Here is a 24,502-nt window from a genome sequence, read left to right on the forward strand (position 1 = left end):
ATGGAAATGAGTTACAGATCAAATATTATCAATTATGTCAAACTTAAAACTCTTGCTTGTGTTAAAAGAAAAAAAAAGCGGAGGGAAAAATCTTCCTTCTTGCCCCACCGATACACAAAAATATCAACAGCAAAATATGCAGCAAGAGTGTTCTTCACCTTTTACCTACCATGCAGATTTGCCATTAACCAGAACACCACACACCACTGCAACTTCTTTATACAAACCTCAAACTGCCATTAAAAAAGCCCCAAGTAGTCTTAAGTATGATCAGAAGTGAGGTTGCTTGCGTGACTGTAACAGACTTTGTGAACACCACTCCCTCCCCACCCGCAACTGCAACAAACAAAACTTTATTTTCTTTAAGACTGCAATATATTATCTTTATACAAATTAGATTTTTAGTTTCACTTCAAATTCCTACTAACCTTGCAGCTCAGGCCCAACAGTAGTTATTATAGCTCCAAGACATCGGCCTAGGCATTGATGCACTTCCGTATGTGATGGTGGAACAGTTAAGAGCAGAGTAAGAACTAAGGACAGAGTTGGCTCCACATATCCACGGTACATTGGTCCACTAGAATCTACTATCAAAGCAAGTGAATGGAGAGACCAGGTCTAGCAAACAAAAAAAAAAAGGAATATTTTTCAGTAATACATTTAGGAAATTTAAATCATTTTGTATGCAGACTGTTATGTCCTTCCTTAAACATCTCTAGTTAGCTACTCTGACTCCAGATGTGTTCCAGAGGTCTCAATCTCAAGCAATCATCTGGGAGTTTAAATAACTGAGGAAAAAGAAGCTACTCTAGTATATGTTCTGTCAAGTAAACAATTTAAACCAAGGTGGAAGTATGATTCTGTACAGTTACCAGTGGCTTCAGCTTCTCAATCTGTGGGTATAAACTGCCCCTACTCAAAGGTGGCACACAACTTCCTATTGCTAATGCATAAGTCAGTCACAATTTCAGATAATCATTCCCTTGCAGAAACTTGTGAAATTACCTGTTGTATCAGGCAATTACAACATAATCTTTGAAGAACAATAATTACAGACAAGACACATGTTGTTACTCAAAAAAAAAAAACCCAAAAAAAAAAAAAAAACCAAAACAATAAAACCCTCCCCCCCCCCCCCCCCCAAAAAAAAAAAAACCACCAAAAGCAAAGATGGTTGCGTTTTGGGTTTGTTTTGTTTTGTTTTGTTTTTCTCCTTCTGAAGTTAATTCTTTTATTCTAGTGCTGTGATAGATTTCATTACGGGGGGGGGGGGGGGGGGGGGAGAGTGCTTTTCCCTCTAATATTCAACTTTAAAGACAAATGTACTGGTCCATCTAGCCCTCTCTTCCCCTTACAGCAGCATCTACAAACAGATACTTCAGAGGGAGTAAAGACAGACCAAGACACTGACTCCTCAAATTTCTCCTGGGAGAGTAAAGACAATGCATTCTCCCAATTTCCAAGTATTTTCAACTTTGGAAACTTTATGAACTGCACAGTGTTTTTAGTTAATTGACAGCTCCAAAGGCGTTGCATTTTCAACATTATATTTAGTCCCCTTTGTACTCTACCAGCAACCTTTAAGAGTAAATCTATCCTCCTATGAGACTTCACATGTCTACAGTCCATCGTGGATAGAAACTCCTCCCCAGTTTTGCCTTACCTTGGACTTGGCTCTTACTAGCCCCCTTTCTGTCCCCTAACTGCAGTAGGCTTGCAACAGATTTTGTTATCATAATATAACCCCCCAAAGATGATGTACTGCCATACGCTATTGACACTGTCACATATACAGAAATTGCTTGGCAAAGAAAACTACTGCTCATGACCCCAGACTCAAGTAACACATGTTAACCATTAACCAGTCATTAAAACTTTAGTTTACAGCTAAGGTAAAACTAACACATTTTGCTTTGCAATTACGGTAAAGCTAGAAATATACCCACAGTGAATTACTCTGGTGCCACTGACAAGCAGACACTTGTGAGTTTGAATTAACATGACCACTTGCAACTGCTTCCCTAGTGAATAGAGAGGTTACATTTTGACTGCAGTACATATCTGGGATTCTGTACTGTAGAAGTTTATAAGTAAAGTTCCACTTTCTTCATGCTCCCTGGCACATGCTACATCCGTATGAGTTGTCTTATACGTGACACTCTATTAAAGAGCATCTGAACATGTTATTTTTTACTTTTTTTAAATCTTGAACATTTTAGTTTTGTGGTGATTGCGGTTTTTACCTGGACTTCAGGAGAGGTTCCATCTTGTGCCAAAGCCAAAAGAATACTAACGCTAGTTTTCAAATGCTGTCCAGAACCTATTCCACCAACATACCGATGGAGACAGCCCAGAGCCAAAGAATGGCCCGTTCTTGATACAACATCTCGAGCAGATTTTAACCTACCAATGATTAAATAAAAGGAAATCATGTAATTCACTCAGTTTGTTACAAAGAACCTTTCAAGTACCTTAACAGTGCAAACGACTAAAAGTTCTGCAGGCCACCTTGCAAGATCTTGAAAAGCCTTTACAACAAAAGCAAAACCAGTGTACTTAATTCATATTAAACTGGATTACATATAAGACAAGCAGGAATGATTTCAGACGAAGAAGAGTTTTGGAAGTGAAAGACTACAGGAAAGGCACCTAGGGCTTACCAGTGTTTCATAGCAGACTAATTTAAGAGTCAGAAAAGTCATTGCTAGACCACTGCAGTGAAAAGGAATCAAATGACAAAGAAATCCACAGCTACAACTTCCACTGAAAAGTCAGCTGAGTAACTTTTAATACAGCTATTTTCTTCTACAGCTGAGTTTTGTGACTTTCCCAATAAAGCTTTTTTTCTTTTTATTTTTTTTAGTAATATTTTATTAATGAAACTAAACCAGAATGAAGAGCATTCTGAATGATCTAGTTGTATGAAGTAGTGACTTGTTGAGTCTTTTCCGTAATACTTCTGCTTTTGGAATCATATCACATACATAACTTCTTAATTAAAACCTTTTCAGGGGTTGTGGAAAAGAAACAAAAGGTGGCTATCCTAATTAGAACAAAGAAAGGTTTGAGAGTTTGTCCTGGTTGTCTGTATATGAGAGGCAAGTGTGCTTTTAACTGTCAGTGAATAACTAAATGCAAATCTCAAATATAAAAAAATTATTTGACAGTGTCAACAGACTGGCAACCATTAGCAACCTGAATCCTAGATAAGAAACCACGGAAATAGTCCTAGTAATAGAAATTCAAGGAAAGATGGTAAAGGTGATGTACTTTATTACAAGATAAAATGATGGTAGAAGAGCTGGGCTGAGGCTATGTGCACACAGTCTGGCCAGCCAAAAACATGGGCTGCAGCCTTGAAGCAGGTGCATTCTGATTCACAGATAGGCTGATGTCTTAAATTTAAGCCAAAAATTGGAAAACATGGTCTTGTTATATCTACCACGCATCTTTCTAAAGACCTGGGATAAACAAGGGGGGGGCGGGCAGGGGGTAAGATGGATTATATCTAACCATTAGCCAGCAGATAAATTATATCAATATGTAAAGATATTATGATTAAACAGATCCACTATCACACAATTCGCGTTACAGATGTACTCAGCATAGGCTGAATTTATCTATCTGAAGCAGTTTAGTCACTCTCAAGTAACTCATCAAAAACTATTTATTGGTAGAATTTCACATTCCAACTAGTTTAACAACTCAGCTTTTATTCCTGGAAGAATCACATTAAATAAACCAAAAGAAGACCCTGTATGAAGGTTTGTTAGATCTACATAATCATAGCAATCAAGCATGAAGAGAAAAATCAATATGGTATTTAGCAGAGGAATCTTCCAAACTACATTAAATGATATTTTTATTTCCTTTTCTGAATCAAAACCAACTTACTTATCAAAACTGTACTGAGCCATTCTAGCTATGAAAGATGCTTCTCCAACCACCTGAGCCATTCTGCCAAGAGCTTCTCCTGCTGCACATCTCAAAATAGGGTTAGGATTATCAAGGGCACCCATTACCAATGTCAGAGCAGATTTGCGGACTTCTTCTGGTCCTAAAGTGCTTTTATTCTCAGCTAAACCCTGAATGAAAAATAAAAAAAAAAACAAATAAAAAAAAAATTCCAAAGCAGGGGAGAAAGGGAAAATGTACAAACAAGTTCACTGTATTTGAGATCTTCCATTAAAAATGATGTGCTTTCACTTTTTGTCTAGATTTGTGGTCATTTACCCTAAAATATACTTGTTGAAAACTTTTAAAACTCAGGATCAACAGTACAGTCTTACATTTACCAACACTGCCTATTTCACATACCAGAAGACCTGTTGCACCAGCCTTTTACAAATGCATTACAGCGCTATGTGCACTGTACCGGTACTAAATCTGAGCTAGCTTTATACAGGATACCCCAGAAAAAGAGACGCTGTAAAATCTAACTGCAACATCTCTCTCCCCGAAACAACGAAACCACAGCTCAGTTATGTTTCTGCAAGAGTCATTTAAATCAAGGACATTTCACATACATTATTTTTTTGCTTAATGATCACATCTTTGCAAACTTTTATACAGCCTGTTATATGAATATTTTACAGAGCAATAAAATTAACCACTGCTTCTGCAGCTTCTTCGGTTCCTATATTTCATTAATAGTACATCACCTCTCACTACAACTTTCACCAAGTCTTTTACATTGGGAAAAATAATTAAAACATGTAAAGTACAAACACTGTATGCATTATAGAGGAAGAAATTGATTCTCATTTTCTCTTCTGAAATACTCATTTCAGCCGAATTTTGACAGTTCTTCAGCCATTTAGCATGGTATTGGAAATTCCAGATACCTGTCTCAGAATCTACTTTTCAACTTGCAGCAACATGGTTCACGTTTCTAAGAACAAAGCAAGAGAGATGCTGTTTTGCCAGTGTATTTTGCCATCAACTAAAGACATGCAGCCCAAGTAACAATCAGCTTAAACTAGGCAGCCAATTTTGTGTGGCAAAAGTGAGACACGAAGAAGCTCATCCAGTCTTTAGCTACAGGCTGGCACATCTACAAGGGTAGCTTTCTCAGTGTGCAGGACTTAGTTGCTCTGCAGATGAACAAGCATGACAATGACAGATGTTGTCCAACAGACTCATGAATTGGAAACTATATAAAATAGCATCAGGAAAAAAGGAAACTCTTTGAAAAAATTGCCTAGTAGAAAGAAAGCCTTACACTCTAAGACAGTGTTCCAGAAAGCCTTGAGGAAATGCAACTCACTGAAAGCAAGTATTTCTGAGGGATATTATTTGTGACTTGCTGTCATCTAGCTTCCTAACATGATGGCATGAGGCTGGATTTCCAAGTGTAGATAGAGAACACAGACCTGTAACTGAAGTCAGTGGGACTATGCATAAGCATCTACAATTCTATGCAATATTAGGGAGTCTTAAGAAAAAATTAAGACATTCAAAATGGAAACCCAAATCCCTTTTTGTTTTTATTTCTATAAGCCTCATCTGCAGAATACTCTATGACATGAGGGTGGTTTTGAGTACATATGACAATGTTTTTAAATTCACCAGTACAATGCAAAGAAAACTACAGGACTGAAAAATTAAGAAAGTTTAAGTACTATAGAATGCTGACTACATCTTTGCTCTGTACTGATAAATGCAGACAACAGCTTACGGCAATATCTGAAAAAAAAATCAGTTCTGGCATTTTGAAACTTGAATGTTTAAGAGGTAACTTTAGTAATGTTCTTCTAACAACCTTTTGTATGGACTACAAATCGATGAATCAAACTGTTGAGCTTTGGCTCCATTACAAATTCACAAGTTTTACCTTCAAGGCACTAAGAACAGCAGTAAAGATATTAAGCTGCACAGCTTGCTGGCGAACACCTTTAGCCTGCTTCACACATTCAGCAAAGTGATCCAACATCTGTAATCTAAAACAAAGAAAAGAACATAATTTTAAGTGATGTTCTTTCAAAATACAAATCAAAACACAGCTGGTAAAGAAACCCCACACATAAAAAGGCCTTTTAAGTTCAGTCACAGAAGTTACGCTTCAGGGACTGCAGAAGGCAGAAAGGTACACTTTAGGTAAAAAGGGTGCTGTTATTCTGAACAGTCCCTTTGCTTTTAGCTCATCCACAGACGTTTACTATTTCTATTGAAGAAAACACCACCAAGAGGAAGGGAGTCTTCAGATACGTTTGGCTGTATAACTAGAAAACTATGAGGACAAGAGTGGAAACAATGTTGCCTTTCCACTGCCGCGCAAAACAGTGTTGCACTCTGCATTCTTGTTATTGTTCCTATCAGTTTCCCTGTTTAACCTCAATTCTTACCCATTTGACCATGCCAGGTGTTACTGGGAGGAGGAGTACTCCCTAGAGGACACCAAGAACAGAAGTATAATGAATAATCTGCATTTTTAGCTACTCCACAGCTTCCCAGCCAAATCTTTCCAAAGCTAAGAACTGATATAGATCAAGTTGAAATACTGCAAGCTTGCCTCAAGCTTACTGCAAAATGAGACTGACTGCTAGGAAAATAACTGTTCCCATCAGGATTGCACTGAAGGATAATTTTACTTTGAAATGCATCTTAGAGCTGCTTTCACTCCATGCTCAGTGACGAATTAGCTAAATAGGATGACAAAAGTAGTCCTGACAACTCATAACTCTGCAAAGGTAATGCAAAACACAAAGGAAAATAAGCTGAATTCCATTTGCTCTTTTTCATTATGCATAAAATTGTTTGCCAAGTAGAAATCAAATGGTCTTACTCATGGAAGCCAAATTAAATTCAATGGATAGTGCTGCTATGTTCTCAAGGCTGATCTGAAGTTAATTACAGTGGGTATTTTTTCAGGAAATTCTGGTTGCAGAGATATTACTACTGTTACATGGAGGAGAGAAGAATCTGGTCTCCACTTCTGAACTCTAATCTTCAGAACTAATAAAACTGAGGAAATTGCCTTATTTCTAAACTGGGTAGACATACTCTGGAATCCTAAGACACAATGAACACCAAATACTGAACCCTTAATTTAAAGACAATTGATATTAAAGTAGATTGTTATTTTAAGAAAGAAAAAAATATTATTCAGAAAACAATGCATTAGATTCTGAAATTGAACACTGATGTAAACTGACCTATGTTTGTAAGAGACATGAGGAAAAACCACACCAAAGAGAGCCACAGATGCATCAATGACAGATACTCCTAACGGAAGGGGACCAGGTACAGCTTCACCAGCAGGGATGCGCAAGTAAATAGAAGACGGATCATGTTCCAAAGCACCACTTCCAGATGCACTATTTGGCTGAAGCTGCAAAATGCCACATGAATACCTCAGAATATACCTTTGCACATAAAATTTGTGAGATAATAGAGATAACAAAAACACACATGCAGTGGCTTACAAAACCAAAATGGCTTACAGACACCTGAATGCAACTGCAGTGTCCCCATGCATAAGAACACTAGCACTTACAGGGGCAGCTAAATCCCAGAGGGTCAAAGCAGTTAACAGCTGGATAAATGCACAGACTACTACTCCTGGTAGTCAGAGATGGAAATTAGACAAAAGCAGATCGATTTTGGCACTAACAGTAGCTTCCAAATCGGCAACTACAATGTGACATTTCGTTACAAAGGCTATTCATTCACTCTGTTTGAGCACTGAGTTCCAATACAGTATATTAAATTATCAGTTTTGCTTATAGCAATTCCCTGTACAGAAAAATTCAGAAACAGAATTAAAATGACTAGCATACCTATCATGAAAATACTTCTTAACCATCGTTCTTTCAGGAAACACCTCAGAAAAAAAAACTTATCTTCATGATTTGTTAAATATTTAATCCTGAAACAAAACTGGAATCTAGTAGCTCTGCATTCTTCTTAAAGGTCAGAAAACAGAGCAAACATTTATAGAGACTTTCATATCACTAAAATATAAAACAAGAGAATCTGTGATGCACTACAGGGCTTCAGTTACCAACAGTGACTGTCTTACAGGTTAGAGGTAAAATAGAAGCGGGGGGGAAGGGAAGAGAGGAGTAGGAATGCCCCAGAAAGCTCTGTGTATTGAGGACTGCACTGGTAGACTGGAAGTCTACTATGTCCACCATGACAAATGAGGGAATTCTATAAATTTATTTTTTTTTCTTTGACAAATTTCTGCTGATCTTTTCTCAGAAAGAGTTTCCCCTTGGTTTCTCACACTTGGTATCAATCTTCAGCTTTTGGATCTGTTCAATCCAGACGGCTGCCTTCTTAGAAACCTTGCCATTACTAAATAGTCTGTGGCAGAAGAGATGCTTTCAGCTCCACCCTTCTTCCTATGCCAAGAAATTTCTGAGAAGCTGAGTTGCAAAGTTTATGATGGCACAGTTCAGCATTTGCTGAGAACAGTGAGCGGTCTAAGGAATACAGTTCACAGAGAAATCAAAAATCACAGCAGAACTATGAAGACAGAAATATAGTGGGTATATCCAGATAGACAAACATTTTCATTCTGTGTCATTAAATCCTGAAGTTTATGAGGGTAAAAGGCTTGAAAAGAGGCAGCCAGCCCCTCCCTAGTCATCACAAATTAGGAAAGCAATGAGGATGTTATCAGGTAGTTTCCTAAAATACTTAACATTAACAAATTGTTCCCTATGTTATATTCCTTTAGCAACTGATCCAAAAATTATTGAGACCCCCCCAATACTTGTTTCCTTTAAAAAAAAACAAAACCAAACCCACAAAAAAACCCACACCAATTCTTGTGTTTCAAAGACTTCTTTTTTTTTTTCCCAAGTGCAGCGTATTTCTGATGATGCCAACAAAATTGTGCCAGTGCTCCCAAACTAAATGTAGGATTTCATACTACATCTCTAAAACCAGTTAAATCCTGGTTTGCTAGAACACCATTTGGAATAGTGATAATTTGACAGCAGTTTCATTATAAAATTTGTTAAGTGGAACTTTATTATTTTTTTTTTACCCAGAATAAAATAACGGAACTGCCAGACTGGGAAGATCAGGGTGGGGAGCACTGCTTTGTTTTAAAGAAGTTAGGTTAGCACGCTAACCACAACCATATGAGTAGCATTGTGCAACTTATATCTCGGCTGTAGGCAGCTTTTACTCAAAACAGTTCACTACAGATGGAAGGACTTGCATCTAGCAAACCTCTGAAATAAGACTAAAAACAAGGCATGAAGTTTCAGTTGTAGAAGGCTTCCCTCACATACACATCACACAGACAAATACTGTAGATAACTCTATTATTACAGGGTTTTTATTACCTGATCTTCAATTGACTTATGATCCGTTTCCTGCAGCCAAGAGCCAAGAAGAACGCTATCATCATAATGACAAAGAGACCTTAGGAGTGATGTGGTTGTATTAGCAGAGTTGTCTGTCAAAGTAAATTCTGCTACCAACTCTCGAAGAAGTGCATTAAATGATCCTAAACAAATGGACATTAAAAAGAATTGGTGCTGCTTCTTATCCAAAACATTGATTAGACATTCCAAATCAAAGCATGTACCATTACTTTGATTTTACAAGTAGCAAGTAGAGAAGGAAACCCGACACGACCACAGCTGAGAGAAAGGCTTCAAAGAGAACCCTGGGCTCCCAATTCTAAATTCAGTGCTCTAAATAACAGATGAGGCCATTCCCTCCAGGATGACAATCCAGATTTTTGTGGGAATATGCTCATCAACATGATGATATAAATTTAATGAATTAAAAACAAACCAAAAAGCTAATCTGTCAGATCATGTGGCAAATCGTGCCTGGCAATTTACTAATAATAGCATAAATCTGGCTGTCCTGGGTTCCAGGGCTAACAGAGCAGATCAGGTTAAAAAGAAAAAAAAAATACCAGAAACTCAAATTGAATCTTCATTCTCACATCTGTCCTTGAAGTATACTAATATACAGGGTTCTCTAGCTTTTAAGTAACAACAATATAAACAGCTAAATTGGAGTTCAGAACATGACCGCTGTACATCTCAACCCTACAAATGGGACTGTAACTTTTATACTCTAAGCATTACTTCAGTATTTTGCAGTATTCATACTCTGCATTTATACTGTCAAGACAACATATAGAAGATGAAGAATATAGTACAAGACCCATGGAGACTCCTAATATCTATATTGAATCATTTCTGCTTCAAAAGCAAGCACCAAAAATACATCAAAAAGAGTAACAGAATTTTAACTTTAATAAAAATTGCTAAAAATTTACATACCTTCATACGTCTTTGGAGGTAATAAAGCCAATATATCATAAAGTCTTAAACGGACCATAGCTGCACTAGCTTTGAGATGAGCTCCATGGGCTTTAATTACTGATGGAATACTATAGAACCAAAACAGGAAAAGAGACAAAAAGAAATATTGCAGTTACTGAAGAGAGCATTTTCAGCTTTTCACAAGATAGATCTCCAGCTAAGACAAGAAAAGAGTGTTCAGAAAACTACTCTGAGTAACACTACTCAATTATATTTACAGAGGTAACCATATGGAGCAAATTTTTCTAATATAAAATGCATGCTGCTGTATATTAGACACATGTACCTCCTCAGAAGAAGCTCCTAGCACTAGGTCAGAATATGAGTTAAAACAAATTAGTTCCAGTACTTCAGATCCAGGAAAAGACAAAAGTGAAAAAAGAGAGCAAAAACTGCTACTTACTGCGACATCATTGTCATGGCACATTCTATGGGCGTCATCAATTTCCTGATCACATCCTCAGTAAGGAGCTCAGGACAGTGAGCAACAAAACTTCTCATAGCTAATAACAAAATAATTTAAATTAAAATTTTACTGAAACAAATACAAAGCGTGAGCAAGGTAATAGATCCTAAGAGAATATCCAAAAAGCAGCAACTAAATATGGTTATTCAAAGACTATGCGACATGTTCATAAAACTATGTGCCAAAACCAGATCACAGTGATGAAAATCTGACACATCTTCCTGCTTTCTTTGAAAATAAGTGAAGTTACAAGAGTTCTCTCTGTAATACTTAGGGTCGTGTTTTGGTTTACTGCACACTTGTGATCTTGCAATTTGAAATCCTTACCGCAGAGAGCTCCAGCTCGGCCTTCCAGGGTTACTTGCCAGGTAAAAGAATCTCCTCTCGCCTTCTCTGCCTCCAGCTCCTTGAGAGAACGTGGAAATACATTTCTCCACAGCAGCAACATCTTAGGCAGATGATACCGAACGACAGAAGGACCTGTGCAAAAAAAAAAATGAAGTAACAGTATAATAAAAAAAACTGATTAACTAAGTGAAAAATCTGTCATGAAGGCTTTTGCTCTTCATTTTTCCTCTTATTTCACTTTTCTTCGTTTTCTCCTGCTTGAACAACGAAAAGCCCAAAAAATTCTTTCTCATTTCTAGGTTGAAAATGTGACAAATAAATACTATAGGTAAGCCTGTTTGTTGGCATCAGTACTGAAAATACGAAATAGGCAATTCTATACCTGGTCATGTAATACGTAACCACTGCCAACTGTCTTTTTACAATCTTTTCATTCTGACTTCTATGATTATTTATTACTAGTTTGAAGGCAAGCTCTGTAGCCTGTCCAAACTTGACAGCTACTAATTACGTAACTAGTTGAACCACCAAGTTTAAAGAAAACTTCTGAAAAAGCTCTAGAAGATTCAGTGCAAGTGCATTAAAAATATATTGGAGAAGGACAACCTAAAATAGGGATACACTATTAGAAAAACATGACAGTAAGCTGGGAAGAAAAAAAAAAGTAATAAAAGAGGCAATTTAGATTGAAACAAATGGTATTTGCTGAGAGATCAAAATACTGCAGAATGCATTAGAACTTTATTGTATTTTCCAGTATTAATTAAAAAAAAAACCACAACCCACTACTATTGCTGCAAAATCCAAGAGTATACTTAGAACCTCCAAAATACATCTTCTGGTATTTCTGTGACGGCAGATACGAACATAAGGTTGGCTTTTTTAAAAGACAGCTGAACAGTTTTTGAACTGATAGCACTTATAATCAGTACTGCTGCCTCTCCAGACACACATATGCAACTTGTTGAAATGCTCACTGTGTTTCATTTACATTCCACTTCTTCTGCACTGATTAAGGAAGGAAGATGAGGGGTTGCCCTTTCCACAGAATGACTAAAGACTGTGTTTCTAAAAATAAGAGTTCTGCTCTGGTTTTAAGTACCACACCTTCTACTATCCTTCAGCTTACATAAACACTAATATTTCACTTTTTCCCATCAAAAAAAAACAAGGCTAAAATAAATCACTAACACTCTGTTTCCCTTGATATGTGCTAGATACTGGACTGATTATATGTAGGGACCATTTGCCACAATGGATATAAGAAATGTTGGACAAGCATTAAACCAAAACAAAAAACAATTTTTACAAACCTAAAGTCATAAGTGCTCCAAGTAAAAGCCATCCAGCTTGAGTCCGCTGCAAGGACAGCCTGCTGTTTTGTGCAGCAGTTCGCAACAGATCCTCAGCAATACTGACCACCATCTGCAGCAATGATGAAAACCAATGTATTTTAAATACATAAATTAAGCCACTGAAAGCTACTGCAACACATCCACCCTCACAGACTATATATAAAGATATTCTCAAATCATTTAAATTGACCTTCCATAAAGAATTAATGCAGATTACATTTCATGCAGATGATCAGTGTTTTGCATATGACAATGCAGAGAGGAATATTCTCTTCAGCAATTATTCATTAATATGCTAAACAAGAAAGCAAATTTGAAAGGGGTGGGGAGATAAAGGTGGTAAATATTACAACTGAAATACTACAAACACATGCTCTGGCAATTGCTCTCTTTCTAGGCACAAGCTCAGTTTTGATAATGCTTTATGTTGTTACCATGTCACACATTTTGCAAAGCTACTATTTCTAGACAAAAAGGTATCTTTTAGTACACTCACAGATGAAACATCTCACCTTTCCTTTGGCATGAGGAATACCTAAGGGACACTGATGCACACCACCTAACAAAGCAGCCATTGCAAAACTGTAGCCACTAACAGCTTCAGGGGAGGTCTTCAGATTGTTGAGCCTTTCTGCACATCTATCTAAAAATGGAGTCAACTGAAAAGGCAATGCCACAGCTACACACCGCAAACACCATGCGGCAGCAAGCCGAGCAGCCATGCTGGGATGAAGAAGAACTGAAGTTACTGTCTCCAACAGACCTACAGAAAGAGAGTTTACAGTTTTAGAGGTATGATGAGCTTTTTAATACAGACAACTAAATTGATACTAGACAGGCAACAAGAAAGTTAAGAAAATCAGAATTAAAGTACTTGAATTTTATGACTTCACCTTCTTCAAGAGGGAAACATTATTAGCAATACGCTGCTCCAAATCAGGTTTTTACCAGCAATGCTGGAGCTGCCAGAACCACAGCACTGACTTCTACTACTTGAACAACTGAAAAGAGGCAGTAATCCTACATAAGGAACAGGCACTGGATGAGATGATTGCTACAATTTTGACTTCTTTTACACAGATTGCCAGTAACAGAACAACATTAAGACTGATCTTTGGGTTTGCTTCATACTGTAGAAAAGCACACCCTACAGAAGGCACCGACTGCTATACTCTAGTTTTAACACAGTGCTGTCTCCCACTGTCACCCTGCATCCTTCTACACATTCTAACCTCTATGCCTCCTTAATCCTTGCTTTCTACCTGAGCTCTTCAGTCCAGTCCGTCTTCACACCAACACCTCCCTTAGTCCAGATCTCAAATTTTGCAAACTCCTACTTCAAAGCCCCCACTGACACCTTATCTTTTGCTTTTTTCTGTAGCTAGTGCGTAACTTGTGCTAGCTGCTATGAAGTAAGCAGGTAGAAGTAACTCTGAGATAGTCCCCTCTGTTCTTACAGGGCACAGCAGCCAGAAGGAATTAATAGGAGCAGTCTTCCCCACACCACGGCTGGAGCAAAATCAGTATGAGAAGGATGTCATATGCATCAAGACAACAATCTATATAATGAAATATCTAAAGGAGCTTGCACTTCAATTGGAAAAAACCCTCAACATCCGCAAACTGAAAAAACCTGCAACACTATAGCGTAAAGGTGAATTTAGATGTTAAAATAAACAAGAGGAAAATACCATACAAACCCTTATCAACTTAAAATGAGACTATCCACAGCTTCATCCCAACAAAATACTCTTAACGTCCCCACAGAAATTTGATATCTGAGGGCAATACAGCTTTCCAGGAGCAAATATTTCAGACCTTCTGTAGCAAAACCTTTTATTTCCTGTAAAACTATTATCAGAAACAAATCAATGCTAAAAATCAACTTTAATCACCCTAAAAAAGAGCTGCAAACAAACTTTGATCAAAACAATTCCTTAATACTTTAATCAAACTTGACCTAAAGTTAGGACACTAAACACTAGAAATGAGCTGAACAAATGTAGCTACCTGGAATACTACAAGGAATGCCAGTTTCATCACCTTATTTATTATATACTGATTTATTATTTAACTAGACTGAATGATATTTCATATTCATTGCTCAAATATTTCCTTTCATCTATTTAAATCTATTTGCATACCAATAGAGGGCTCTTGAATAAGAGGAGATGCAGTGGCATTCAGACTCTGAACCAGACTACCCAGTTCCTGGAGTGCACACACCATTACATGCTGGCTTGCAGCTACATCAGCTGCTCCTGATTTATTTTCACTGTTAGCATCATTCACTACTGCTTCTGCAAAAAAGAAAGAAAAAATATTTTGCTTAACTTCCACTTGAATCACATCTCACCATACATAGGATAAATAAGAATAGTTCAGTTTTGACATCAACCTTATATTAAAACAAAGCCACAAGCTTGATCATAGCATGAACTTGCAAAGTAACTGTGTTCTGAAGAGAAATAGTTTTACAGCTATGAGCCAAACACAATCATCAGAAGACCATGAAAGAGTTATGCCCATCATTTATTATGGAATGCAATGGACTGAGAGGTAGGATTAATAGTATAACATACCAAAAGCAAGTATACATGTGCGCAGCATGTGTATTGTATCTATAGAGAGTAACAAAATGATAATCTTGACATACCTAGGTTTTGCATACAAAATTGCATATATATGTGTATGAAATAACACTAAAAAAACCCAACAAAACAACACCACACCACAAAACAAAAAAAAAAAAAACCCGACCACCAAAACTTGTAAATAATTAATCACAACCACTAATCCCTCTTAAAGTTACCCAAATTAAGTTCCTAGATCTCACTGCAGGTTCTTTCTCCTACAAAATATCCCAGAAGCAGCAACTGTGACTTGAAAGAAAAGGGACTTCAATATCAACTTCATGTTAACGTGTCTACTACAGTACAAATTTAGAAAATCATTCCCCTTATATGAAGGGAAGTAATCTAAAAATAAATAAATAAATAAAGAGTTCTTCTGATCACCAAATACATAACACAATTGCCTGCAACTTTAACAAGGTAGCAGGAGGAAGAATTTCTGCAACTGTTTCATCTCAGAAGAACAAAATTCCTCCTCAAAGTATGAGAAAGCTGAAAAATGCCTGAGCCAGTATAACAACAGTAACTTTTAATTGATCTCAAAGAAAGAAAAATGGCTCTTACCCACTGCCTTCATTTGTTTACCAATGGCTTGACATATATCTTTGGCAGCTGCAATCTGTGCTTTCTCCCCAAGTAAGCTGCCCACAGTTGCTCTCAGGATAAAGGACACGCATCTTCGAGAGTAAACTGCCTCCACATGGGTCTGAGTTGCCCGAGGATGGGAGACCAGATCAAGTACATGGGACAAAAATGTAGCAAAGTTGCGCTCCAACCACTGACCTCCCAACGCTGTGACAAACACAACATAGGCCTGCAAATTCAGAAATTACAAACAGATCCAATTAAAACAGAAATGAAGGACTATATTCAGTCACCAAAGACTAAACACTACAGTTATACTCATGCATAATGCAGTACAGTAGCAAAACAGGATGAATCAATCTATTAGCCAGGTCTTTGCTGTAGAAACTAAACTGTTTTCCAGTGCCAAGAGTAGCCACTATACTGCTATATATTCTGTGAAGCACTAAATACTCTTTGGATGACAGTGAGAAAACCCAGTCAATTGCTCTAAATATGTGCCTCTTTAGAATTTTTAAGAGCATATGTTAATAACAGCAGCAACATTAATGTGCTCTAATTCACAATGAAGACCAGGCATTTCCATCAAGTTCACTTGAAAAGGGCTTAGAAAAATAGCATGGGTTTCACAAAATACCCCACGATCAAAAAATATGGATTCTGGCAAGTTACTACAGTATATTGAAACATATGCCAGAGTGAGAATCTCTGAACTTGAAGAGATGCTGCTGCCACCTTTCTCTATCAGACAAGTGGAGCTTCCACATTCAGGAGATTTCAGCTACTCAAGACAGACATATGGAGTGAAGAAATGTAGTTTAACAAATTAGGGCTGTAAAACTACCCAGCAGCTGAAAAGAGCACACACAAAAGGACAACAGTGTGCCCTCCCTAAAAAGGAAAAAAATTGAAAAGTGGAACTAAAGTCTTCAACATACTAAGGTTTCCAATATTTTTGCGAGTTAATCCAACCTCATATACACTGATCAAATAAGCTTTCTTTGGCACGTATTTCAAGCTATTGTTAATACACATCAATAATAAAAGAAAGTAGCTTAGATGAATGACACTACATGTACATCTAACAAAACAGGTGGGTCAAACCAGACTTGTAAGTAAACTTATAAACAAATAAGGAACAAAAGTGTGCATTTTCCCTGCTAAAAGGGTGACAGTTATGTATAAATGTTACTTTACTTAAAAAAAAAAAGTTAAAAATATTACATACAGCTCATGACAAACCTGGGTAACACCAACTCGCACTTCCCTATTGACTGATCCTCCTACTTTTAACATCTCTCCACCACTCTTTAGGAAACCAGATCCTCCCCGCAGAAATCCTGTGGCCATAAGCTCCAAAACCTCCTCAAGCGTGGCTCTCTTCACATTCTGCCGCATCACTTTTGCAAAAAAGGAAAGTTATCATTTAATCCCAAAGTTCCAAACATTACAAGCAATGATCTTGAAACCAGACTTATCAATTAAAAACTGTCTTGCAAACAGAAATCCAGCCAATATTTCAGACAACAGCTTGTTTTCATGTTTAAGAAATAAGCTCATTTTCCCAGGTGATTTTTGTTAGTTTGCTCTTTCCTTCTATGACAACAGGGATTCTGCAATCTTTTCTCTTTTCAACTTAGAGTTTATAAAACCAAACAATCCAACTACAAGCTTTCATCTTCTGGAACAATAATGTACGCTACAACACTGTAATGTAACATGGTACTGAACGTGCAATTTGTCCACTTCGAAACGAAATCCACAAGGATTTGTACCTGTTGCTTGTTTTGGTATCAGTGCTGTAGCCATGACCGTCCCCAAAAGCTTTGACACTGCAACTCGCACACCATAGTTTGAGTTTTCCAGAGCTTTGAAGCATAGCGTTGCAACATTCTCAAGTTCAGCTGTCCACATAAACACTGCTTCATTCTGTAATTCGAGCAGACACTGTAGGAAAAAAAGACTTGCTGAGCACCAGTGGAGACCATTCTTACCTTTTATCTAAGTGTCAGTGTAATTATCAGGTTTATTCAACAAGTATTTTAATATGAATATTTTAAAAGCTAATTTACACACACACACTCTTCCACTCACCAAATAACTTTGCTGAGTAAACAGTCAGAAGCCTTATGGAATAGGTAAATACTTAAATAAAAGAGGAAAGCATAACAAAAGAACTGTTACCAAAACTTTTCACATTGAGGCTCACAGCTAAGATATTTTATCTCATGTTTGTTTAAGAAGCAGGGAAAACAGTATTACAGTACCTCTGTTTGCATGAAGTAATTCAAATTATTAGTATAAACTAATAAGGACTTACCTTGCTCAAGTAATTATCAAATTTCCTATCACAAACAACAGTTGCTATTAGACTGCATGTACTTTACAATTACAGGACTGGTGATAAACAAACTCACCTTAGCCACTGCGCATCGTACAGCCATAGATCTGTCCGTCAACAGAGATCTGGCATTCTTATAAATATCACGGTGACAAGAAGCCGCTGCTCCTCCAAGTCCACTCAGGACTTTCTGTAAACTCATCAGAATTTCACTGCGGCCTTGAGACTGCACATACACACAAAAACATTTATGCAAAAACATGGACACAGTATTCATATTGAACCAGGTGCATAATTCTGCATTTTCCGGTTTCCAGGCAGGAATATTTTTTGAAACATTTATAATACAGTTCACTGTAGCCATACAACTGCACCTCTCTGGTTTTAGACAGCAGTAAGCACTATACACAGCTTTACTCAAACTGCCTCAGGTGTCACATAGATTAAGATGATCCAACATATTACCCTAGACAAGGTATTTCTGTCCTACCCACCTCCGTCCCCACGCCCCGGCTGCAGCCTTGGGAAAACAAGGCAAAATCAGCTGGGAGAACAGGAATCCCAGGTAGTCAACCGCTTCCTACTATACCTGCACACAGGCAAGTAATTACAGTTGGAGGGTAAAAAAAAAAACAAAAACAAAAACCACAAACCCAAAACACACCCACCAAAACACTAACCAAAAGCACACCCAACAGCACAGGACACATCCTCCCAGTATCATGACACTCTTTCTCTTTTTGGGGGAGCAATGTATCCTTCTCACATGCAGAGCAACATCTTGGTGCAAGACTCAAGTATTTACTATTAATTTTTAAACAACTGAAGGTTTACTCAGGATCAGAAATCCTAATGCAGTAATTAGTAATGGTACATACAACCATTTTACAATTTTAATTAATGATGTCACTATGAAGCAACTACTATAATCGTATGACAAAACTCTAAAAACTCTTCCGCAGTAAAAATACATGCCTGTGTTTCGCTTGATACTAACCATGTAAGTGATTTGCATTTTTCTAGGTAGATAATCAGGCACTCTGGCAAACTCTTCTGGGGGAAGCAAGTTTCAGTCTAAATGGAATCAAGACCACATATATAAATAATCTGCAACTTACCTCTGCACTTTTCAGAGACTTTAAAAGATTATTCACTGTTTCTGGGAAAGAACTACCCAGCATTCTGCCCATTTTTTCATAGAATGCTCCAACGCATGCCACAGCAGCCCTATGAAAAAAGACATGAATTGGTGTACTCTTTTTCTGTATCATATAAGTGAAGATAAAATGCTCAAAAATGTATGTTTTAATAATCACTGATGAATAAAAAACTAATTATTATCCCCCACTTCTTTAAGGAAAAACTTAATCAGCTTCTAAGAACATAAATGTATTTGAATGGCTATTACTACAGAATCTACACATAGATTCTGGAGAAGACAAGTATATGCTCAAATGTAAGCAAGAGTAGGGTTTTGTGTCTCAATAAAGTGTCTCTTTTCCAAGCACCTGCAAGATAACCCCTACCCTTTAATATATGCTCACATTTCTGTAGATACTGAATGATGTTTTTTTCCACGCCTAAAATTAAAATATATAAAGTACTGCATAACACAAGAACATTTATAGGCACTGTAAAAATCACTGGATCCATAAAAAGAGTTCTATACATATTTTTCCTGCCTTGCCACTTGCGATTAGGATTTTTTTAAGTAATACTGTACCGTGGTTACATAACAAATTACTTCAGGCCAGCCAAGAAGCAGCTCCTGAAAACATTCACCTTTTCATCATGAAGGAACAAGCCTTGTTTTTAAACCTGAAAATCTTGGGTTGATTACCGTTTAGTAAACCTATTTATTACCGACTCATTATAGCCCACCTCTACCAGTGAGACAGCTCCTCTGAGTAAAGAAGAACTGGATCACATGCACACACATATCCAAGTATACAGACCCTGTTTGAGAGACGTATGCAGTATATCATGGTAGGGGCAAGATTTGATGGGGGGAAAAAGAAAAAAAGCTTTGAACATTTGCTTACAATTCTCTGAGCACAGATAACACTCTTGTTTGACAATCTGCAGGTTTCATCTTAAAAAGGGTACCTGTGTGCAATCAGCAATAATTCCACTAGCAGGATCTCTTCATTGCATCACTTCATCAACTGTTATCCTCTCCATGACATAAGCATATGAAGAGACATAAGACAGTCCCTTGCCTAAAGGAAAACATCTAACATCTCACTTTCACCTAGCCATGTATGTGTCACCTTTGAGTCCTGCCCTCCACAATCCAAATCCTGCTCTTTTCCTCTGCTATACCAAGCACGTTAGCTACAAATGAACATGCAAAAGGTAAACGTAACGTGCAGGTATACAATCATATTCTTCTTTAATACCCAGGACCACTTAAAAATAACTCCCTTTTCCCCAGTTATATTAAACATACAGTTTTGTGGGCAGGTAGGCTGCAGTATCATCTTTGCTCTTGATGATGTCATTACACTTGTCAAGTGTCTGAAAAACAGTAAATGTGTCTCCAATGCTGTAAAGAGCAGCAAGATTTTTTGCTAGTAGTTTTCGCGTAGGTGGCCCAGGGGAACTGCTGATGAGTCCTGTTAGTTGTTCTACAAGTTTCTTCTGTTTTTCCTTGACATCCGTCTGTTAATGGACCAAAAATAAGTAAGGAAAGTAACTTAATCCTTTGTCTTGCCTCCAACACCCAGCAAAACCTACAAGATATTGAAGTAAACCTTATACCACTCCCCCTTGTATGTAGGTCAGCAAACTGCTTGTCTCACAGAGATTTAAGGTACATTCAATAATAGCAAAGACAGATGCTAAATGCTCAGAATTAGCACTGTTACTCCATTTGGTTTTGCTTTTTTAAAATACTTACTAAAAATACAGCCCTGCCTGCCTAGAACATCTTTTAATCCTGTTTACCACCAAGAATCCCTACTCTGGAAGGAAGGTTTTGCCTTCCAAATACTTAAGACAATGAAGAACTCAAACCAAGCTATGTATTATATAACAGAGTCAGACTGACTGCCTACAGCTAGAAACTAGTACAGAGGCTCTTCAGGCTGAATCGGAAGTCTGGCCATCACCTGTCAACTTTCTTTAGCATGAAATTAATACAAATGTTTTAGAAAGACGGAGAGGGGGGACACCGCAAAATTACCTTGTTAGCAGCTACCAGTACTTTATCCAGAAATCTTAACCATTCAAAGATAAAGACGGGTCTCTTTGCTTCTGTGATTTGAGCTAATGCTTCCTCATTCAGCAACAAACTGTGAGCCAGCTCCATAACTGGTTAAATTCCAGTTTTACTGTAAACTTGTGTAGCAATTCTAAAATAAAGAAATGACAATATTAGCACAAAGTATAACAGTACAAAGCTTTGAAAATGAAAAAAATACAATGATGAAATCCTGATTATATTATCATGGTTCACCCTGTTTAGACTTGTCTTAGCTAAGCAGTCCCACTGAAATATTACTCACATATTTACAACTGAGTATATCTGTTAGTATTTCAGGAAGCAGAGTTGTTAATTGTATAAAGAGCACTTACAGGCATCTTCAGGATTCTAACTCTTACCCAAGAAAAGACTATACTGAAGTCCCTGTTTAAAGAAGGAGGAAAAAAAAAAAAAAGCCAAACAAATCCACACACAAAAAAGGTAAAGGAGTCATCTCTCTGTCTCCTCTTACGTAAAACAGAATAGAGATTGTCCCTAATCAAGACCTGCACTCCCAAAGCTTGCGCATGAACCTGGACACCTTCTCAACACCTTCAACAAAGTGAGAAGGTGATGAACCCGCCACAAACTTGAGAGAGGCAAGAACAGTGCCCTAAAAGAGACAAGAACTGACCTAAGGCTTCCCAGATCCCACTAGCGTTGATTTAAGTGCTGGACAAATAAGCCCTTCTGAAACCCAGAGGGAAGTACAAGCAGCAGCCAAATGACTGCAAGTCTCCCCAACAGGCAAATTACTAACACCAGAAATCCTCCTCAAACGGTGAATGGAGGGAGGGCAGCAACAAAGCACTACCTGAAGCATACTATCAGTGCAAACACTCTGCAGACAACTTAACCATAACAAACCCCATTTCAACAAACTGTGCTGTTTAAGGCTGAACAGAGTGAAAAAAGAAAACTTATATTAAAAAAAAAAATAAAAAAAAAAAATCACAAAATTCAATCAACCTTCTTCAGCAAAAAGAAACCCAAAAAGCAAAAAACCCCACCCAACCTCCAAAATTGCAACTAGTATTGCTGAAACTAGTGTCTCTGGCAAATCAAAACCAGCATAAGCAACTAAGGAGTATTATGTAAGGCATGTCTTTCAACAGCTGCATCATTCCACTTGTGCTCAAGTGCTCACAGCTGCTTCCTCATTCAGTGATCAAACCCAACAAATTCTTAAAGTCAAATGAAGTGATTTAAAATTAATTTTTTTTTTTTAAACAACCCCAACATCAGACAGTACTAAAGGGCAATATTTTACAACTGCATTACATTTCTAAATTCACCTTATGATTTGGTGCTGATGAAACTAAAGCAGCCCGATGTCTGCTCTTTGGTACTTTGCATTATAGTATTTTTCACTGCATACGTCTCCAGCGACAGATGAGGAAAGGTGGAAGAGCCACACAGAGAACTACATATAGCCCTCCCCAGCACTTCCAAAGTTATGAAGAACTGAGGAGGTGCTGCCTGTCAACAATGCACAGACGCATCATCTCAAAACACTTTTACATGAGACTAGGGAGAAACACAGTGAATAACAGCACTATGATTCTTCACATACCATGCCAGCGGCCCACACTGCTCATCACACAACACAGGAATACCATATGATAGGTGCTACTCTTTTCCTCCCCAAATAAGTGTTTTTTTTTCCTGGCCTTTAGAGCATGAACATATTCTGCTTCCACACACTCCCCTACCTCTTCACCTAAACTTAGGAAACATAAGCCCTCAACAAACAAATTCGCACGTACATTCAGATGTGCCACTGAAGCACAAGGGATTAAACGCAAGAACCCACTTCTACTCTGTTATGGTGAGACCCCACCTGCAGTACTGCATTCAGCTCTGGGCCCCCCAACACAGAGGGACGTGGGGCTGCTTAAGCGAGTCCAGAGGAGGCCATGAAGATGACCAGAGGGCTGGTGCACCTCTCCTATGAAGACAGCCTGGAGAAGAGAAAGCTGCATGGAGGTCTTAAAGCAGCTCCCAGTGCCTGAAGGGAGGCTACAAGAAATCTGGAGAGAGACTTTTTACAAGAGCATGCAGTGACAGGGCAAGGCGGAATGGTTTTAACATAAAAGAGGGAGATCTAAATTAAACATAAGGGAAGAAATTCTTCGCCGTGAGAATGCTGAGGCACTGGAACAAGTTGCCCAGAGAGCTGTGGCTGCCCCATCCCTGGAAGTGTTCAAGGTCAGCTTGGACTTTAAGCAACCTGGTCTAGGGGAAGGTGTTCCTGCTGCAGGGGGTTATAACTGGATCATATTAAGGTCACCTTTGAGTGCAAACCATTCTAGGATTGAACACATACACACACACTGAGCTAACTGAAGACTCGAAGCCTGATATACAGCTGTTGCTGGTCAGCAATCCAAAGCTCACCTACACTAGCCAAAGGTTTGCTCCAAAACTCAGCCAAAAATGCCCACCAAGTTCTACTGATTCTGTTGAGGGCTGGGCCTTGCTATGCATGCTACAAGTAATAAATACACTGCTACCTCCCACAGGCAAAGACAACCAGCAAGCTATGCTGAAGCATTATAGGGACTATAAAACATGCAGGTGTACTAGAGTTTCTTTCTATTCTCCAGCCACCGTTCCATAGCCTAACTGAATCCTTAAGATCTTCATCACACGCGAACTTCAGTCAGCTAAGCCAAAATGCTAAAAATTGGGCACGTTTAGGAGAAGCAACACCCTCCTGAAGCACCACATGGGATGAATACGCTTCTGTGCCTGGGTCCCACTGCCTGTATCGGCCACTGTCACAGGCTGTAGCACCTCCCCAGGTCCAAAACCCCTTCGAGAGGTAATGCCTCGGGACGGCACCACAGCGCTGGCTACAACACGTTCAGCGACACACGCAGAGCCCACCCCGAGCACCGCGGACGCGTTTCCCTCCTACCGTGCGGCGGCCGCGTCCTGCCAGCTCCGGGCTGCGTGAGGCGGTGACAGCGCGGCCGCGGCCCTCGGGAAGGTGGAGGGGAACGGGGGAACACGGCCCCGGGCAGCCTGAGCCACACGCACCCCCTTACCCGCCGCGCCGCCACGGCCCACGCAGCGATGCACCCCCCACCGCGGGGCCACCACCAGTGGGCTTGGCCGCTTACCACCCACACTGTTCCCGGCCGGGCTGGCGGAGAGAGAACCGGCGAGGACAGGACACCCGAGCGGCTGCGCCCCTCAGCCCAGCGATAACCCCGACACCACCCGGCAG

General features: G+C 38.6%; 1 protein-coding gene across 2 annotated transcripts in view; it reads right to left on the minus strand.

Moving 5' to 3' along the window:
• Positions 1-24,473, minus strand: part of HEATR5B (HEAT repeat containing 5B) — a 56,067-nt gene extending 31,594 nt beyond the window's left edge. Inside the window, exons 1-20 of one of the 2 annotated variants that reach the window (XM_062629521.1) lie at positions 24,191-24,473; positions 21,211-21,379; positions 20,476-20,687; positions 19,145-19,253; positions 18,103-18,252; positions 17,461-17,632; positions 16,928-17,085; positions 15,665-15,914; positions 14,612-14,767; positions 12,980-13,230; positions 12,426-12,537; positions 11,092-11,244; positions 10,702-10,801; positions 10,257-10,366; positions 9,300-9,463; positions 7,155-7,330; positions 5,834-5,939; positions 3,895-4,085; positions 2,244-2,403; positions 429-618 (exon numbers count right to left, since the gene is read on the minus strand). In XM_062629521.1, the coding sequence (XP_062485505.1) occupies positions 429-618; positions 2,244-2,403; positions 3,895-4,085; positions 5,834-5,939; positions 7,155-7,330; positions 9,300-9,463; positions 10,257-10,366; positions 10,702-10,801; positions 11,092-11,244; positions 12,426-12,537; positions 12,980-13,230; positions 14,612-14,767; positions 15,665-15,914; positions 16,928-17,085; positions 17,461-17,632; positions 18,103-18,252; positions 19,145-19,253; positions 20,476-20,687; positions 21,211-21,336 (3,046 nt within the window). In that variant the 5' untranslated portion in view covers positions 21,337-21,379; positions 24,191-24,473. Of the gene's footprint in view, positions 1-428; positions 619-2,243; positions 2,404-3,894; positions 4,086-5,833; positions 5,940-7,154; positions 7,331-9,299; positions 9,464-10,256; positions 10,367-10,701; positions 10,802-11,091; positions 11,245-12,425; positions 12,538-12,979; positions 13,231-14,611; positions 14,768-15,664; positions 15,915-16,927; positions 17,086-17,460; positions 17,633-18,102; positions 18,253-19,144; positions 19,254-20,475; positions 20,688-21,210; positions 21,380-21,532; positions 21,637-24,190 lie in introns of those variants that run through there. The other variant, XM_062629522.1, reaches the window with a different exon arrangement.
• Between the last annotated feature and the right edge of the window lie 29 nt (positions 24,474-24,502).

This window comes from Pezoporus occidentalis, unplaced genomic scaffold, assembly GCF_034315485.1.
Source record: "Pezoporus occidentalis ecotype Australia unplaced genomic scaffold, CSIRO_AGI_Poc_V1 ctg34, whole genome shotgun sequence".
Lineage (NCBI taxonomy): Eukaryota > Metazoa > Chordata > Aves > Psittaciformes > Psittacidae > Pezoporus > Pezoporus occidentalis.